Below are 12,882 nucleotides of genomic sequence, written 5' to 3'. Positions count from 1 at the left end.
GGTGTCCCCCACAGTCCAAAGACATGCGCTGTAGGTGAATTGAATAAGCTGAATTTGCAATAGTGTTTGAGTGTGGAAGAGTGTGCATGGGTGTTTCCCAGTGTTGGGTTGCAGGTGGAAGGGCATCTGCTGCACAAAACATATGCTGGATAAGTTGGCGGTTCATTCCCTGATTAATAAAGGGACTAAGCCGAAAAGAAAATTAATGTTAGTGAATGTTACAGCATGATGTAGCATTAACTATAGTGAACTGATAAATTAATAAATTGTTTTGTATACTTGCATCTTTACTACTGAAAATGGTGGTATAGTGCCCAAACTAGGGCCTGCGGGCCAAAGTTGGCCCATAATAACCTAAGATTTGACCCACCATCCCATGCCTTTAATAGAGATTATCATTTCTAATTTAACATAATCTTTTTTGTTTGTTTGTTTTATTGTTGAGCTACAAAAAGCAAGCTTGAATTAAAATTGTTTTAAATGAGTCAGATTTATTTAAATGTTCATTGTGTTATCAATGGAATTGTTTGTTTTCATTATAATAAGTTAATTAAAAGAGGAAAAAAATAATGCATTAGTTATCCTAATACGATTAAAGCTTTCTATTTATTTTTAGATGTTATTTTGAAAAAATTACACATTGCAACTTTCTAATGCATTTTTATATATTTACTTTCGACCTACAGCCCTCAGCTATGTTTGTTTTTTGGCCCTTTATAAAAAAAAGTTTGGGCACCCCTAGTATAGACTATAGTTGTGGAAAACCGGGCTAAAACAGTAATGGGTAGTTGTATTGCTACACTGAATTCCCAAAGCAGCTAACTTCACTATTGTACAAAATTCTATGCTGTTTATTATTACTATAGGTTTTTTTTCATGTAGGACTTTTTTTCGAGAAGAAAATGTCAGGGCGACACGGTGGCTCTGTGGTTAGCACTGTCGTGTCACAGCAAGATTTGAATTGAATAAAATAAGTTGGCCGTATAGTGTGTGTAAATTAGTGTGTGGATGTTTCCCAGTTTTGGGTTGCAGCTGGAAGGGCATCCGCTGTGTAAAACACAGGTAGCGGTAGTGGTTTGTGTAAAAAATAGGTAGCGTACATTATGTCCTTAAGAAGCATTGTTTTCTAATCTAGCGTTCATTAAAAAAAAAAACTCGAAGCGATATCCTGTTCTCCATTGGTTGTTGCTTTTAAAAGTAAAACTAACTTTTTGTGCTTCCGCTATTTAGATTTATATATCAGTGTCGTGTGGTTTTGTCAGTCTGACTAAATGCGCAGATCTATGAATATGAAACTTGTCAACAGGATACAAAACCTCCATCCAAACGTGAGTATGAACGGCAGAGCATACAAACTAACAACAAAACATAAAATGTTTACACGAGCTGATTCTTAAAAAGCAGCCAAAACCCGGAGAAGGAGAAACGCTGATCTCGAGGTACAGAAAGATGAGTTCTGCAAAACTGTTGCAAACAGTGTAGATGGATTGAATTTAAACAAATTAAACTGAGTAATTTTCTACTTGATAATGTCAAGCCAAATTAATCGTTTACAAAAACTTAAACTTTAAATCATTTAGCAAGGAATCATCTTTGAATCTATTTTTTTTTTCAAGTGTGCAGTGTTTTTGAAAGTAGGATTTGCAAGATTTTGACTGAAACAATGTTTAAGTTTATTGGTTGTCTGGTAGTTTCTTGTTTAATCAAATTAAATATTAAGTTGTCTCATGTTTTAAATAATTTAATAAAGATTTTTTTTATTTAAACAAGAACAGTTTAGATTTTTTTTTCTTATTCAAATGGATTTTTAGTGTCTGGATTTTTGATTATTTATTTATTTTTATTTATTTATTTAGGTCGTTTCAACTTGCAAGATGCTGTTTTTACTCATTTTAGGTAAGCAATAGAAAGCCAGAAAATGCATTATAATATTCTTTTGTTTTTGATATGTCTATGATTACTCTTCATGCAGTTTCCTCACTGTTTCTTTCTTTAAACTTTTTTACATCCTCCATCAGCACTGAGTGTTTCATCTGGGGTGTGTGATGTGCTTTATAAAGAAGCCGGTAAAGAGGTTTCTTTGCAGTGTGGAGCATCTCCAAATAGTGATATAGAGTGGAGGTTAAACAACAATCTCTTAATCAGCATTAGAGGCAAATCTGGATTAAGACGCAAGGGTATTACTTTCCTCTCCTTTTAAAACAAAAACAGAAAAAGTTTGTTGTCCCACTATAATGAATTATGATTTTAAAGGTTCTGGCCATTCTGTGGACAAAGTAAATTTATATGGAGACACTCTGAAGATTCCCAGACTGGAGCCAAGAGACTCTGGAGTTTATTCCTGCGCACAGTCAGGGAAACAATACACGCTGCATGTTGTGTCTGGTGAGAAAGAGCTGCCGGTTTTATATAATTATTATACTGCACATTTATCATATTTACTCCATTTTTCTCTGTCAGTGTTTGTTAAACCAGGCCCAGTGCTGATTCAGTCTAGTGATGTGGAGCTGCACTGCAACATTGAAGGAGACCCAAACACTGAAGTAGAGTGGCTGAGACCCCCTAATGATCAAGTACATGATGCAAAACATCAAAAGATTAACCTGAAATCTGTGACTTCAAGTGATGAAGGCAAGTGGACTTGTAAGGTCGAAGACCTGAAGCTCAGTGTTACACTGACTGTTGTTGGTAGGTGTTCCTCACCAGTTGTTATTTAACGTGAAAGCTCTTTTCTTATAATAAGAATTCAGATTTCATGCTGTCTGTGACATTTGTTTGGTTCTCCAGCAAACCACCAGATCAATAATGTTGAAGTTTCTGAAGGGGACGACATAGAGCTGCCATGTTTTCTTCCTCGTCCTGTATCTCAGAGTGTTTTGGGGGGGAAATGGAAAGCAGACCACCTTCCCACAGTCCCATTCCCAACCCTGAAGAACACAGCAGACGAAGGCTTACACTGGGATGGCGTAAATTCATCAGAAGTCAAATATAATATTGAACGCCTCAGCACCAACTTCAATGTCACTCTGATAAATGTAAGTTTTGATTTTCATGATTAATTTACATTTTGATGTTACTCTTCTAAAATGATGAAGCATTCTGGCTTCCTCAAAGAACCACAGATGCCAGTAATGAAGCTTTATTTTTAGTGTGTGTTGACAGTCATTTCTCCACATCTTCTCTCAGGTGCAGAGCAGCTTTGCAGGGAAGTTTGTGTGTGAAGTGGAGTTTGAGCATGGAGGAAAATTAACTGCTGTGACCAATTTGATGGTTTTGGCCGAAACAACAGATAAAACAGATCTACACGGCACGTAACCAGTCTTAAATGAGTCAAAATGACCCAAGTCTTTAGCCATTTTGTCTGATTGTACACAATGATAGTTTTTCTTGAGACCTGAAGCCTTTCATTCTGAGGCATGATGCCATTTTATTCTATGATGATTGAAGCATTTTTGTCTGAGGCATGATTTTCTGTCTATCTATCTATCTATCTATCTATCTATCTATCTATCTATCTATCTATCTATCTATCTATCTATCTGTCTGTCTGTCTGTCTGTCTGTCTGTCTGTCTGTCTGTCTGTCTGTCTGTACAATGCTTAGCATTTTAATTTAATATGAATTTACAATTGTTCTCCCCATCAGCACTGTGCGTTTCACCTGGGGTGTGTGAGGTGTTGCTGTATCAAGGAGTTGGGAAAGAGGTTTCTTTGCAGTGTGGAGCATCTTCAAATAGTGATATAGAGTGGAGGTTAAACAACATTCTCTTAATCAGCATTAGAGGCAAATCTGGATTAAAACGCAAGGGTATTACTTTCCTCTCCTTTCAACACAAAAGCAGAATAAGTTTGTAGTCCCACTATAATGAATTATTATTTTAAAGGTTCTGGCCATACTGCGGACAAAGTAAATTTATATGGAGACACTCTGAAGGTTCCCAGACTGGAGCCAAGAGACTCTGGAGTTTATTCCTGCACACAGTCAGGGAAACAATACACGCTGCATGTTGTGTCAGGTGAGAAAGAGCTGCCGGTTTTATATAATTATTATACTGCATATTTATCATATTTTCACATTTTTCTCTGTCAGTGTTTGTTAAACCAGGCCCAGTGCTGATTCAGTCTAGTGATGTGGAGCTGCACTGCAACATTGAAGGAGACCCAAACACTGAAGTAGAGTGGCTGAGACCCCCTAATGATCAAATACATGATGCAAAACATCAAGTGATTCATTTGAAGTCTGTGACTTTGAATGATGGTGGCAAGTGGACATGTGTGGTCAATGACTTTAAGTTCAGTGTTACGCTGACGGTTGTTGGTGGGGGTCCCCTAGTTTTAAACCAAATTCATTCTGTATAAAATAGTTTTCATAACTATAATATTTCAGATTTTATACTGACAAGACAAGTCTGACAAATTTAAGGATTTATGTATTGCAGATTGTTTTCGGAAATGTTTAATAGCATGCAAATATCTTTGCAAACAAACAAATGTATAATGAAAATTTCAGTTAAAAAAAATTAATGCAGAAGTTGTTTTGTGATTTCGCTTGTACAGTACTTCTTTATTTGTGGGAGGAAAGAATCATTCCGCTCTTTTTGCTTTTAGATAAAATAAAAACATTTCCAAGAGAATATGTCTGAAATATCATTCTACTGCTTACATTAGTTTAGTTCCCCTGACAAGGTGAATGAATCACAGAACGAAACAAGAACATGGAAAAGAAGAAACATGCAAAAAAAAAAAAAAAAAAAAACTGAACTAAAACTGACATAAAACCACAGCCTGAAATCAATGGAAAATAACACACTTCATCTGATTAAATAAAAATGCTCCAACAATATTATTATCAGCTATACTTACCCTACTACAAACCAATTTGCATCAATATTTAAAACAGAACTTCATTGTAATTAACAGGTTTGTTTGTTTTGCTCAATTTCATTTTAATCTTGAGTACCAAGTAATATTGATTCCAGCTTTACTTTGAAAAGTCTTTAGTTATATAATAATTATAGGAGAACAATACAGATTTGCAATACTCTCTAAAAAAAGCTGAGCATGGAGATGCACCGCAGAGTCAACAAAGTGCAAGTACAGCAGTATCCCCTTAGTGAATGACTATAACCTGTGATGTTGCTGTAATTAAAATGGGAAAAACTTTATTTTTGAGAGTATAAAAAAGGTACTATTAATGATAGTAAATGTTAAAAAGCAAACGACCGGAGCAATCTCTTTGATTATTATTTTGTTTTTTTATAGCATGAAGAATGAAGAATAGGCAAAACACACACACAGCTGAAGTAGTTCTGACTGTGTACACTACCCAGCAAATATGCTCATGCAGGGCGCATATTGGCTTTTGGCAGGCACTGCAGACTATGGCGAGCCCACACCAGATCTAGGCCAAGTGTGGGCTTGATTGGATGGCCTACAGCTGCAGGCTGACTAAGAGATCTGTCAGAACACCCACTAACAAACAGCCCACATTTATCAAATGACAGCCCACTGTTGGCTAGCCCATTTGGACAATGGCTAAAAATTGTTGTCCCATTAGTGTTGGTCCTGCATGAGTGGCCCGGACCTAGCCCCTAGGAAGAACCCACTTTGAAGATTAAAGATTAAAATGGAAGATTTGAAATGATCCCTCTCATGTTTGTGTGCATAAAAGACATATATGAGTGACACCAGGGGCGCAACTGCACATTTACTGATGGGTATGCGGCTTCAACTTTTACGCGCCCCCCTTTCAATCCAACTATATTTTATAAACAGGCAAGTGATAAAATGTGGAAAATATTTCCATCAATAAATTAAAGATATTTTTTCATAAAGATATCAATATGCTTCAAAAAATGCAGTTTCGCATTTCTGAACACAACTGAAATAGTATGAAGTAGTACATTAAGCATGTTAGGTCGCAAAGAAATGCATCTCATACCACCCCAAATTTCTTCTCAATTTAATTTTCCCTCACTAAATGATTATATCACCTTGACTAGCCTTGCTTTTGGACTTTTTGTACTACATTTGTCAAAACAAAATGATAGACATGGGAGTTCTAAAGGGCAAAAGAACATTGCAATTACTTCTCACATGCATACTGTGAGAAGTGTAAGGTCTGTCTTTGCAAGAACATTGACTGAAACTGCTAAAAGTTAAATAAAAAAGACTGTCAAATGTTTAGTGTAAAAAAAAAAACAGAAACAAACAAATGTTCTGTTTAATTGAAATGTTATAACTTTGTTTGTAGCTAAAATTAAAATAGTTTTAAGCTAAGAAGTTACCAAAAGGCCTGATGAATCAATATGATGCATAATAAATTCATAAAAACATGTATATGGTATGAAAAATGGAGGTGGGGGGTGTTGGGTGGAATGATTTTTTAATTTAATAAAATACAATATTATACGCGTATAAAATGCTAAATAAACATTTTTAACAAATATATATATATATATATATATATATATATATATATATATATATATATATATATATATATATATATATATATATATATATATATATATTATTTAAAACTTTTAATATGGATAATTTCAAAAATTGTTTTGGCACAATGGCGCCCCCCATGTGTGGCGCCCCTGTGCGCCGCATATACTGCATACCCCCTTTTTGCGCCACTGAGTGACACTGTCATATTAGAGACATGTTTTACCATAATATCAGTCCTGTTTATTACTCCGAAGATTTTAGTGGGTGCATGCCCTTAAAAACGGTGTGGAAGAAGATAAGTTACCTGACAGGAAGCAGGAAACAGTATACAGAGAGCAGCATGGCCAAAACTAGAGGGCTACAAACAGCCTCTAAGCTTTTTTTAAAGAGTGGAGATTCCTTTTGTCTGGACTTACCCTTTCACAAAATTCTAGCTTCTGTATTATCACTGTTTTTGGATTGTATATAAACTGGTGAACTATCACTTTGGGACTATACAGCACATTTTGATTTTTGGACAGTTTTTGGGGTATGGAACATTGAAATGCTTGTAACAGATTGAGAGTTTTGTTTTATTGTGTTGTTTGTGAATAGGCCTACACAAAAAGTGACTACTTTAAAGAGTCATTTTGTCACTTTTAACACTTACAAACCTCTCACACAACTAAAATCTGACCTGTTTTATACCTTGTTACCTGCTGTTGAGGCTGAACCCCTGATAGCTGACACTGAATCAACAGTCAAAAGGTTGAACACTGAAAAAAAAACCACTGAATTTTCATCAGCTTTGCACCCTTAACTAATTTTTTCCCCAAGAATTAAAAATTCTCAGAAATATTTGCCATGAAAAAATTGCAAGACTTAAAATACTTAAAATGACCAAGTAGGACTTTATTTTTAGTATTATTTTTATACTTATGTACTTAGTACTAAGAAAAAAGGAGAATATAAAAGTATAAAGAATTATCAATTAATTTTTACACAAAAAGCAAACTGCAAAAAAAATAAAATAAAAATGAAGACTAAGATAATCACAGGATTTTGAAGGATTTAAGACTGAGCTTGTATTATTAACCTGAAATAAAAATAATCTGTGACTGAAACAAAATCAGCAATTCCACAGAGATAATTTAGAGCTACATATAAATTTCTAGAAGAGTCTTTTATGAAGAGATGTATATCTTTGGAGTGAACCTAATGGCGTCCCCTTTCCGAAATGCACTTCAGTGGCTTTAAATACATTTCCCCCGTTAACTCTTAGGCGAGTGAGCCCTCTGCTGGAGAGAGAGATTTTAAAAAAGAGAGACTAACTCATTTTTTTAAACAATCAGATTAAAAACTTTACATTTTACACTTAAGGGCAGAAGAAGAGAAGGGGTTATAGCTTCTTCTACCACAATGCAAAAAAAAAAAACAGTTTCAGGAGCTGTTATAACATTGCTATCCAATCATCTACCCCAGACCTAAAAATGTAGCCTTGTTTGGAGCTCAAGTCAAAAACATTCCCGTTTTGGATCACCATCTGCTATATGTTGCTTTTTTCCCTTTCAAACGTGTGTAGATGCTGATGAAATGATAATTAATTAGTTAATTTATCAAAATTCTGTGTTTTAAAACTATTTTCAATTATTAATTTAGCCTATACTGTATTTGAAAGTCAGCTTAGGTAGTGTGGTAAGAGATAGGCTATTTCATTAATCGAATGAAGCAAGTTCACACGTACGGGCTACAAAAAAGGCCATATTTTAATTCAGGAACATCTTTTATTCATCAGATGAGGTAATTAACTTGTAACTTGTAGGCCTATCTATATTGTGTAGATTAGCCTAAATAACCTAGCCTAATAAGTTTTAATTATGTAGCTTATTTATATATGACGTTACTGTGACTATTTAGGAGCTAAATTCTCGAATCTAGCAGTCATTTGGAGGATTTCCCACTAACACTACTGCGTGTGAGAGGCGTTTTCTGCTCTACATTGGTTGCTGCTCTCCAAACATTTTTTTTGTTTCCGCTCTCTTGCCTCACTTTAGTTTCTCGTGCGGGTTCAGGTTTTCTGCTCGTCTGGTTTCTCTGTTTCTCACACACTTGTCAGTTGGATTAAATGCGCAGAACTTCTCTGAAACTTGTGAACAAAATATAAAACTGCATCCAAACGTGAGTATTAACAGCAGAGCTTTCAGCTGGAAACTATAATATAATATAATATAATATAATATAATATAATATAATATAATATAATATAATATAATATAATATAATATAAAAGCCTACTATAAATCTCGCACGAAATAATTGTTAAGAAAGCAATAAAATATTTGATACAAATGTTTGGTTTAGCTGGATGTGCATCATAAATATCTAAATTGTGACACAGAAACCATTTTCAAATATATATTTCTTCTCATGCTCAATTTGCGAGTAAAATGCTTGGTTATAATCTTTTATCGTATCGAGTTACATAAATTATATACATATTTATTATTATATTTATAAATGTATCTTCACAGATTTCTGTATATTGGCAAATGAAAAAATATAATACATAATTACAATAAATAATTTAAATATGTTAAAACAAACTGGAAAAGTTGCATAAATATGCAGATTGTAATCTGTATAATTTGAAAAAGAAACATTTATTTGCAGATAGTTTAATAGATATTAAAGATAAGAAAATGTGTATATATATATATATATATATATATATATATATATATATATATATATATATATATATATATATATATATATATATATATAAAAGCTTTGATTAAAAAGAAGAGAAAACACCATTAGAAATCATACAATTTCTACAAATACCTGATTCCTTTAGCAACATTTTTTCCTCATTATTATTATTTTTTTAAATCTTGTTAATTTATCCATGCAAACAATTTGGAGCTATTTGCTATTTTTTCTTGTTTAGCTTAAAGCTTGTTCAGCTTGTTTAGCCTTTGTTCTCAGATAAAGTTTAAAGTTAATTTGTAATGAGATTTTTTAGGCCAAACATTTGCGAACAAGAAAATGATTGTGGCTCATTATCAGTTTTTTTTTTTCCTATTTGCTCTTTTCTTTCTCAGTTGTTACAAAGCACTTCTTTATTAATATGAATAACTCTTGACATTCATTTATTCTTTTTCTTTTTGGCTTTGTCCCTTTTTTAACCTGGGGTCGCCACAGCAGAATGAACCGCCAACTTATCCAGCACGTGTTTTACGCTGCGAATGCCCTAATTCTTGACATTTTGATAAAAGTTTTTAATGTTTTGTTTTTATTTTAAATTTCAGGAAAAGGATTAGAAAACCAGCTCACAAGATGCTATTTTTTCTCCTTCTTGGTAAGAACTAGTAACTCAGACTGTTAGGAATAAAAACAATATTACAATGCAGTTTTTAGGATTTCACGTTCTGCACAGCATTCTTTCTCTGACATTCTTTAAGCTTTTTTTATTCTTCATCCTCCATCAGCACTGAGTGTTTCATCTGGGGTGTGTGATGTGCTTTATAAAGAAGCCGGGAAAGAGGTTATTTTGCAGTGTGGAGCATCTCCAAATAGTGACATAGAGTGGAGGTTAAACAACATTCGCTTAATCAGCATTACCGGCAAATCTGGATTAAGACGCAAGGGTATTACTTTCCTCTCCTTTTAAAACAAAAACATAATAACTTTGTTGTCCCACTATAATTAATTATTGTTTTAAAGGTTCTGGCCATTCTGTGGACAAAGTAAATTTATATGGAGACACTCTAAAGATTCCCAGACTGGAGCCAAGAGACTCTGGAGTTTATTCCTGCACACAGTCAGGGAAACAATACACGCTGCATGTTGTGTCTGGTGAGAAAGAGCTGCCGGTTTTATATAATTATTATACTGCATATTTATCATATTTACACATTTTTCTCTGTCAGTGTTTGTTAAACCAGGCCCAGTGCTGATTCAGTCTAGTGATGTGGAGCTGCACTGCAACATTGAAGGAGACCCAAACACTGAAGTAGAGTGGCTGAGACCCCCTAATGATCAAGTACATGATGCAAAACATCAAAAGATTAACCTGAAATCTGTGACTTCAAGTGATGAAGGCAAGTGGACTTGTAAGGTCGAAGACCTGAAGCTCAGTGTTACACTGACTGTTGTTGGTAGGTGTTCCTCACCAGTTGTTATTTAACGTGAAAGCTCTTTTCTTATAATAAGAATTCAGATTTCATGCTGTCTGTGACATTTGTTTGGTCTTCAGCAAACCACCAGATCAATAATGTTGAAGTTTCTGAAGGGTTCGACATAGAGCTGCCATGTTTTCTTCCTCGTCCTGTATCTCAGAGTGTTTTGGGGGGGAAATGGAAAGCAGACCACCTTCCCACAGTCCCATTCCCAACCCTGAAGAACACAGCAGACGAAGGCTTACACTGGGATGGCGTAAATTCATCAGTAGTCAAATATAATATTGAACGCATCAGCACCATCTTCAATGTCACTCTGAAAAAAGTAAATTTTGATTTTCATGAATAATTATATATTTTGATGTTACTCTTCTAAAATGACGAAGCATTCTGGGTTCCTCAAAGAACCACAGATGCCAGTAAAGAAGCTTTATTTTTAGTGTGTGTTGACAGTCATTTCTCCACATCTTCTCCCAGGTGCAGAGCATCTTTGCTGGGAAGTTTGTGTGTGAAGTGGAGTTTGAGCATGGAGGAAAATTAACTGCTGTGACCAATTTGACGGTTAAGAGTTGGACAGGTAAAAATTGCTGTCAGTTACTCTCTGATGTTAGTGACCAGGCAATTCTAGCACTAGGAAACATAAAATATTTTTTTACATATGTTTTTGAAAGACATGTTTATACAATAAAAACAATAAGTTTGTGAAATAGTATTACAATGTAACAGAACTATTTCCCATGTGAATATATTTTAAAGCCTGTGATGTAAAGCTAAATTTTCAGCACCATTCCTCCAGTCTTCTGTGTTTGTATTCAGATTAAATAACATTTCTACAATATAGACATTTTTGCAATTTTGATCAAATGAATGCAGCCTTTGTAAACACCAAAATATTCTTAAAAAGTGTATAAATTAACTTTTATATAAATTTATAGATTTATTTGTAAAGCGCTTTGAACGTCTAGAAAAGTGCTATATAAATATAAGGAATTACTATTATTATTATTATTATTATTATTATTACTATTATTATTATTTGTGTTTTCTCTGTTTCTCTATGTTTACATTATAATAGCGATTACAGTATATATGAGACATTCAATATTTATTTATTTGATATTTATAATATTTGATTTATAAATTTTTGTGTTGCATTTTGAATGATTGGGTATATTTTATTGCTGTATTTAATGGTTTATTGTGCAGGCAAAATATAATTATTTAACAGACTTGGCTATAGATTCATCCCAATGAGAACAAAAAAATGTTTTATGTAAGCAAAATCCCATATATACAGTCTTTTTTAATAAATCCTGAACAGATGGGAATGATGGTAAAACAAGTAGAAATCCGAAGCCTGGACTTGATGGACGAATTTTCAGAAAGAGAATGTTTGGAGTTGAACTTTGGATCTGGATTGCTGTAGGAGCCTCTTCTGTGGTTCTGGTGGTACTGATCATTGGAATTGTCTGTATGCAGCAAAAAAACAAACAAAAAAAGGTGAGAGAAAAACATAAAACAAAGTAAACAAGCGAGCTGGAACGGAAGTGGCTCATTTAGTTTCTTTTTCTTTATGTAGAGGAGAGTGAGAAAGCTGAGATCCATGCGGCAGCCTCTCACAGCTAAAGACTACTGCCAGTGCAACAGGTACTGCACATCCTCTTCCTTTACTCTGCGTAAATACAGTAAATGCCAGTCTTACTCACTGTCAAGCTTTCCGGAATGCTTCAATATGCCTTATAGATAGAGATAGTTCACCTGCAAATTAATAAAAAAAAGACATGTAAGAAAAAAAATATTTAAAAAATGTGTCATTTAAAAAAAAAAAATAGAAATTACTTTTAGCCTTTAGGGAACTCAACAATTTTAAAAGTATCTCCCTTTGTCTTCCATAGAAAAAAGAAAGCCAAAATAATGAGGGTGAGTAAATCATGGCATAATGATAGATTTTATGAATTTGTAAAAAAAAAAAAATGTATGAGCTATCCTTTTAATTTTTTTAATATTGTAACTTACTTTAATGTTTTGTTCATTTGACCTTGTTTGACCTTTTATTAGTATCGGTTTATTTGGGGTCTTTAAATATTTAGCTTGTTTTCCTATTTTTATGTTTAGATTACCTTTATTTTTTATAATGTATTTATTGTAATTATGTCTTGTAGACTTGATTGTTTAAAATGTTAATGTAGTTTTAAATATAACCCTCTATTTACTTTTATAAATACTGAATTTTAAAATTAGCCATTTACTTGTTATCCATTTCAGACA

General features: G+C 33.6%; 2 protein-coding genes across 2 annotated transcripts in view; both read left to right on the top strand.

Moving 5' to 3' along the window:
• The first annotated feature begins 1,168 nt into the window (after positions 1 to 1,168).
• Positions 1,169 to 4,525, top strand: cd4-2.2 (CD4-2 molecule, tandem duplicate 2). The gene is given in 10 exon segments (NM_001366060.1): positions 1,169 to 1,328; positions 1,857 to 1,896; positions 2,019 to 2,177; positions 2,254 to 2,385; positions 2,461 to 2,688; positions 2,788 to 3,035; positions 3,187 to 3,307; positions 3,645 to 3,806; positions 3,883 to 4,014; positions 4,089 to 4,525. Coding segments are annotated over 10 exon segments (1,548 nt in total). The 5' UTR covers positions 1,169 to 1,271; the 3' UTR covers positions 4,358 to 4,525.
• A 3,974-nt stretch (positions 4,526 to 8,499) lies between these two features.
• The window catches only part of cd4-2.1 (CD4-2 molecule, tandem duplicate 1), a 6,929-nt gene continuing 2,546 nt past the window's right edge, over positions 8,500 to 12,882 (top strand). Inside the window, 9 exon segments of the mRNA NM_001366061.1 lie at positions 8,500 to 8,611; positions 9,745 to 9,794; positions 9,925 to 10,083; positions 10,160 to 10,291; positions 10,366 to 10,593; positions 10,692 to 10,939; positions 11,092 to 11,191; positions 11,936 to 12,114; positions 12,194 to 12,261. Of these exon segments, the coding sequence (NP_001352990.1) occupies positions 9,773 to 9,794; positions 9,925 to 10,083; positions 10,160 to 10,291; positions 10,366 to 10,593; positions 10,692 to 10,939; positions 11,092 to 11,191; positions 11,936 to 12,114; positions 12,194 to 12,261 (1,136 nt within the window). The 5' untranslated portion in view covers positions 8,500 to 8,611; positions 9,745 to 9,772.

This window comes from Danio rerio, chromosome 16 (genome assembly GCF_049306965.1).
Source record: "Danio rerio strain Tuebingen ecotype United States chromosome 16, GRCz12tu, whole genome shotgun sequence".
In the NCBI taxonomy this organism is placed as follows: domain Eukaryota; kingdom Metazoa; phylum Chordata; class Actinopteri; order Cypriniformes; family Danionidae; genus Danio; species Danio rerio.
Note: the sequence above shows the minus strand (reverse complement) of the source record. Positions and strands in the feature narration are given on the sequence as shown.